We start from the raw sequence: 6,133 nt of genomic DNA on the forward strand, positions 1-6,133 counted from the left end.
TAAGAAAATAAAAGATAATGTCGCAGGCACCATGCACTCTACCTCAGAGGACTATAGGATACAAGCTTAGATAAGTAGATCCTAATAGAGTCCTGAAGTGTGACGTCACAAACATTTGAATTTATGAAATTATGGGATTTTTTCATATGTACATACGTTTGGAACTGAGGCAAAATTAGAAGGATTTGTATGGAGTCATCGGGGTATAACAGAGCTAATATCTCGACCCCAAATCGCAATAAGATGCTGACTTTTGGCAAGTAGGCATTTTTCATCATGCCCTTTCCAATCATATGGAAAAATCCCATAATTTCATAAATTTAGTTTTTATGACGTCATCATTTTAGGACTCTATTAATCTAGTCTTGAAAATGGGGAGTGAATTAGCTGCTTTAGTGCAAGAAGGCAACGAGTTCCACAATTCAGCAGTCCTAGTGAAAAAAGATTTCCTATGATAATCCTGATTATGTTCATATATTATATGTAGCCCCTGTAGATCAAACCCCAAATTCACCTTTCAAAATCTAAGCATTGCCAAGTAGACGGTTATTGAGAATAAACACCAACAATACTGTCTTGATGCATCACCAAATTCTCAGAATTTTTTAAACTGGAAAAAACATAAAATCATGATCCAAAATGATGTTTGTTCAGAAATTCTCAAAAAAAAATGAAAGCGCAAAGTAATTTCTCCTTGAAAGAAGTGTTCGTTATTTTAATGTGCTTTTAATATTTAACAATTTTAACAAGGACCCTAATGGCTTGTTAAAATTGAGCCGAGGCGTTATATGGACTCTTAGACCGTAGCCAACCTAGTGCACAGGGCGTTGTCTTTTAGATTATTCATCATGGGGTTGAGTGGAATAATCGTTTTCACAGGCGACGATGGAGCTCGCTTCCTGATATCGTCGTAGCCCCTGCAGATAAAATCGAAACTGTTGCCGGAATATTCTTCTCGTCCTGCATTCCAATGGACCACCCTGAAGTGTAACGCTGGCGCTTTTATGACCGCAGCGACAGTTTATATCATCATTCGTACAGTTCCCACCCGAAAGTAGCGAAGCTTATTGAGTCGGGTGGGAGCAAAAAGACAAATAGAATATATACACTGTTATTGTCATCTGTATCTATTGCACTGGGATAAGGACAGTTTGTAAGTAGTCGGCTGATGGAACAAAAAATTTCCACTTATACAATCACCTATCTATCTCTCACATAGTGTAATTGCATAAGGATCCAGCAGTCTTTAAATTTACGAATTCAATTTCTAATCAATCCAATTATCCAATTTCATGCTGATATGCCACAGTAGAACGCAGTCATGTTAATAAGAACCCTAAAATTATGCCTGATCACGGGTTATTTCTGTCCAATTGGTTTATAATTAAGCCGAAAAGGCATCTGCACTTCCTAACGATTCGTTAGATTCTTTACTACTGGTATAATTTATACACTCAACTAACGATGAGAAGCAAATTGCCTGATGAAAAACGATGTAAAGCAAGTAAAGTGAAAGTGCAGTTCAACTATCATGTTTTAAAACGCGGATTTTCAAAGAAGGTGGTCACGGTATATTGGGTAATATACCTTTAAGAGCGAACCAATCAGATTGCTGAAAACTGCAGTGTCTTGTGGTGAGTATTTCATAGTTATAATGTAATTTATTCCAAGTTGCATATTACATAAATTAAAGGCTAGATAAATTTTTCGGATTCTTGGCGTTAATCTTCGAATTCTTTGTAACAAGATAGATCGCGCAGCTGGATTTCTCGTGTTAATCGTTTTCTTCAACTTTGTTTTTTTTTTTTTAACCCAGACGGAGGCCTCCATGGTGTTCTTCGAGCCCAGCAGCCCTTACTACTTCATTACTGTGGCTGTCAGCGCTGGACTGTTGCTAATAGCAACCATCTCTGGGCTGCTCTACCAGGCCTTCTTTTATAAGCCGTTGTTGATGAGGAAAGTTGAGGAAGAAGGTGTGTAAGTAATGTAATGGAGAATCTCACTTAAAGTGTATATGAGACTTGCTTGATAAATCTTCATGCTGTTCTTGTATGAAATTCGAAAAAAAAATTCCTTATTAATTTTTCTTCCTCGGGTTTGAGTAGTATAAAAACGTGAAATTTCTGAAAGGGCTGTAACGTCAACACAGGGACGCTAGATTTTTCTATTCCTCAGTTGCTTTTCGAGTGTAGAGAAAGATAAAAGACATCGAAAGTTACAAACATCAACAAATTAACTAATTAAAAAATAAAGATCTGGGGGTATATTTACAAGCAAGAAAGTGAAAGAAAAATAACTATATTACATTTCAAGCTTAAAAACATCGCCTATTTACAAAAACAATTCTTAAAACGCTCACTGTTAATTAAAGGAAGTGTTATAATCGCCGAGATATCGATATTATTTAGAAGTTGTAGATTTCGATAAAGCCAGGGAATATGTCACGCCACTATCTTGTCACGCTTTCGAATGATTGATTGATTGATCAACAAACAACGTCATTCATTTTAGATCCATGTGGCCAAGCAAAGAGAGATATCACCGACTCAGTGGAAACATTTTATCGTAATTTTTTGGAGACATACCACCGACTGCGCAGAAAACACAGAGCAGAACGCATGAGCTTCATGATAAAAGCGAGAACAGCCTCGAGGAACAAAGCTGGATGAGAATTGTTAACCTGGAAAGAGAAGTTGAAGATGTTCAACTGAAAAGGCAGATTAAAACCATTTCAGAGGTGGTTGTCTGAATTTCTTCTCTCAAAGGAGGTGCTGTGTTAAAAATATTTTAGAATAGGAACTCGCCAATCTGCAGACTCATTTTTTGCTAGGAACTATAATGGACAACGAAAAGGTAGCGATATATCTGATACACTTAACAATTATTCAACGAGCGAGCATTGGATATGACAAAGATAGCCAACTGTGACGAAGCGCGAAGCATCTAATAGAAAACTGACCTTCGCGTTGTTGGACCACTCTACTTTTTGCTGCTACACCGTGCTGACGACAGCCGACCAGCTCAAAACAGCTGTCCACGGTTGCATTTTGATTCTCGGTTTGGTCTCTATCATGTCGCTGTCTTGTTAAGCTTTCTACGCAGTTCGATCAGCCTTGCAGTTATTTCAGAAGCGCGAAGCGCCGAGTTGGTTATTATCATCTCATATCCAACAGGTGCGAGTAGAATAATTGTTTTATTAAAAACAATCAAGACATATTGCTAGTTCTTGCTAATTTCGCTTTGCAAGAACAAACAGAAGACAATTTAATAGTCGCTATTTTTCGGGCATGGTTTAATGGCTCATATGCCATGGCCGCTAAGCCAATCAAATCCATGTAATTGCATTATACAATGATCCAATTTTTAATAAATGCATATATGTTACGCATGTGCAAAGTCGATGTACAGATTTTATAACCATTTGCATAGAAAGCATTTTGCTTGCCCCTTTATTTCGCGTGTTTTTTAGCCAAGGTGGATTCAAAAGAGGAGAGCATTTTAGAAGTCACCATTCGTCTGCTTGGACGGAATATTCTTTCTGGGTCAAGGCAGCATTCTGCAAAGAGCACTTGTTTATATCGGAAAAAGGAAAGGGATTGAAAATGGTGTGAGTTTCAGATACAGAGTAGATCCGGCGGAATGCATTGAAACTTGCTATGCTAATATTTTTCAAATTCCCGCATTTTTGTTTCCAAAATGCGCTAGTTGTTCCTTTTTTTTATTTATTTAATCACCACGACATACATTCATAGAAAGTTACAGTGAATAATAGACTAAGATCTTACATAAGTTTACAGTGAATAATGATACTAAAAGAAGAAGTAAGAAGTGGCGAGGAGACCTCAAGAAACCCCCGGGCTTATACTGAGAGGTCTCCTCGGAGATGTGTTAGGACTGTAAGACTAGTAAAGACGTATTTAGATTTTTTAACATACGGTGGTAGGACTATAACCTATAGAACCTGTTCCTTTCCTGTACTCTTTTCCTTTCGAGAATTGAGTTGATTTCTTTCCTCTCGTTATTCTAGAATTATTTTTTAGCTAAGTGAAGCTCTTATTTCACAATTTTTAACATACGGTGGTAGTACTATAACCTATAGAACCTGTTCCTTTCCTGTACTCTTTTCCTTTCGAGAATTGAGTTGATTTCTTTCCTCTCGTCATTCTAGAATTATTTTTTAGCTAAGTGAAGCTCTTATTTCACAATTTTTAACAAAGGGGAAAAAAACCGATGACAGTTCCCCTTAATAAACGGTATGAAGAACGTTTAATTAAAATTGCATCAAGAAACTAGTGGAAGATCATGCGATAATCACATTTAATAAACAGTCAGAATTATGTATTTCACAACCAATCATTCTTGACGGAAAATATATATATTTAACATTAGTAACTGACAAAAAGAAACTTCTAAGATAGACCCTACGAAAAAATGGCTGACATTTCAATATTCTTTAGTTTGTATTGAAATTAACCCTAGTATTCTCTTGATTTTTTAACTCAGAACGAGTTTACCAGGATTAATCTGAATGCAAATTAAAGAGTATTAAAACGTCCGCCATTTTTACAAAGGGCCTGTAGACTAAAACGTTTAAACGAATAATTGACCACACAAACGTATTGTTTTAGATAGCTTTTATTTCAATAGTGATCCTTTGAATAAGGATGCCATTCACAAATTCAGAAAGTGAAAATTGAAATGCCTGGTTGTGTCCCCCCACTCCCTCCTCCTCCTCCTTACCGCCTCTTTTTTCGAGATCACCTCTAGTAGACCTACACCTTTCAAAAGCTCTATTTTCGGTGGACCCTGATAACCTGCAGCTGCATTGTTCTTAGGGCTGAGAGCATTGTTCTGTTGTTCGTTCTTTTGTCCTCTCGATCAATCATGTAAGACGTTAATTGTGTCGCAAATGATCTCGCGTGATCAACAATGCGTCCTTGCGTGCGCCATTATTTTTATGCACGCCGTTATGTATTGACGTGAAGTGATAATTGAGTATTTAAACTTGTCGTGAGATGTGATTTAGCAATACTAACCGAAACTGGTGGAGGAAGATGAACTAGACTGTGTGCTTTCCGTGAAAGCTGATCTTGTTCATGTTCCCTCTTTACCTTGCTCAATTATTACAAAACTGTGGCTTTCATTAAAATGATCATGATCAGATTTAAAAGGATCTTCTTTTTTTACTTAGATGTTAATTAAAGGAAAAACTATAAATGCATTTAAGAATTGATGCTGTGAAAGAATTTTTAGTGAAAGATTTTAGCGGTTTTAGTGATTAATTATACAATTAAATAGAAGAGTTTGAATAGGCCTTATCGCGGTTTTCGACGCCATATTGACGAGTAGGCAAACAGGCTTGAAATAACAGTGTTTGTATGAAAATCCGATGTCAAATAATTCTCATAAAACATCACTTCTGAAAAATTCATGAATTGGAAACTTTTAGCACTAGGGAAAGGATTTTAAGAAAAAAAAATTGGAGGGATATAGCTGTGCCAGAAAGCGTCCAGTCGTGTTTTGAACTTTCCATACATTTGTCTGTAAAGCGAACCAGCGTCAACTGCTACTAAAAATAGTTTGCGGGAAAAAAATACAGGGAAATGTATGGAAAGTTCAAAACACGACTGGACGCTTTTTTGGCACAGCTACGTCCCTCCAATTTTTTTCTGAAACTCCTTTTCCAATTGCCAAAAGTTTCCAATTCATGAATTTTTCAGCAGCGATGTTTTATGAAAATTATTTGACATCGGATTTCCATACAAACACTGTTATTTCAAGCCTGTTTGCCTACTCGTCAAAATGGCGTCGAAAACCGTGATAAGGCCTATTCAGTTACAACTTAATAATGCCACTCACGCTTCAATAACTGCTCAAATAAATTAAATTGAAATTTACACTCTGTGAATAATTTTTTTAACAGACTGAAATTACTTTTAAGGTTCTTTAGTTAAGTAAGTCACATAATTGAGGAGTTGGAAAGGCAGCAGATTAAAAAAGCGATATGAAGTTTTCGAGCAAAACTAATAATGAAATGATTTCAACGATGTTGAAAAAGGCGCCAAGCGTTTTGCTGGAATATTTTAACTTTTGGCGCCAAAGTTTGCGTGTTGTCTTCACGGATCGTGGTTTC

The 6,133-nt window shown here is 36.6% G+C and overlaps 1 protein-coding gene across 2 annotated transcripts in view; it reads left to right on the forward strand.

Moving 5' to 3' along the window:
* Nucleotides 1-4,286, forward strand: part of LOC146463673 (uncharacterized) — a 42,051-nt gene extending 37,765 nt beyond the window's left edge. For both annotated transcript variants that reach the window (XM_085084281.1, XM_085084280.1), the window contains 2 exons: nucleotides 1,817-1,973; nucleotides 2,512-4,286. In XM_085084281.1, the coding sequence (XP_084940407.1) occupies nucleotides 1,817-1,973; nucleotides 2,512-2,669 (315 nt within the window). In that variant the 3' untranslated portion in view covers nucleotides 2,670-4,286. The remainder of the gene's footprint in view (nucleotides 1-1,816; nucleotides 1,974-2,511) is intronic.
* The last annotated feature ends 1,847 nt before the right edge of the window (nucleotides 4,287-6,133 follow it).

This window comes from Pavona decussata, unplaced genomic scaffold (assembly GCF_977016875.1).
Source record: "Pavona decussata unplaced genomic scaffold, jaPavDecu1.1 SCAFFOLD_175, whole genome shotgun sequence".
Classification (NCBI taxonomy): Eukaryota; Metazoa; Cnidaria; class Anthozoa; order Scleractinia; family Agariciidae; genus Pavona; species Pavona decussata.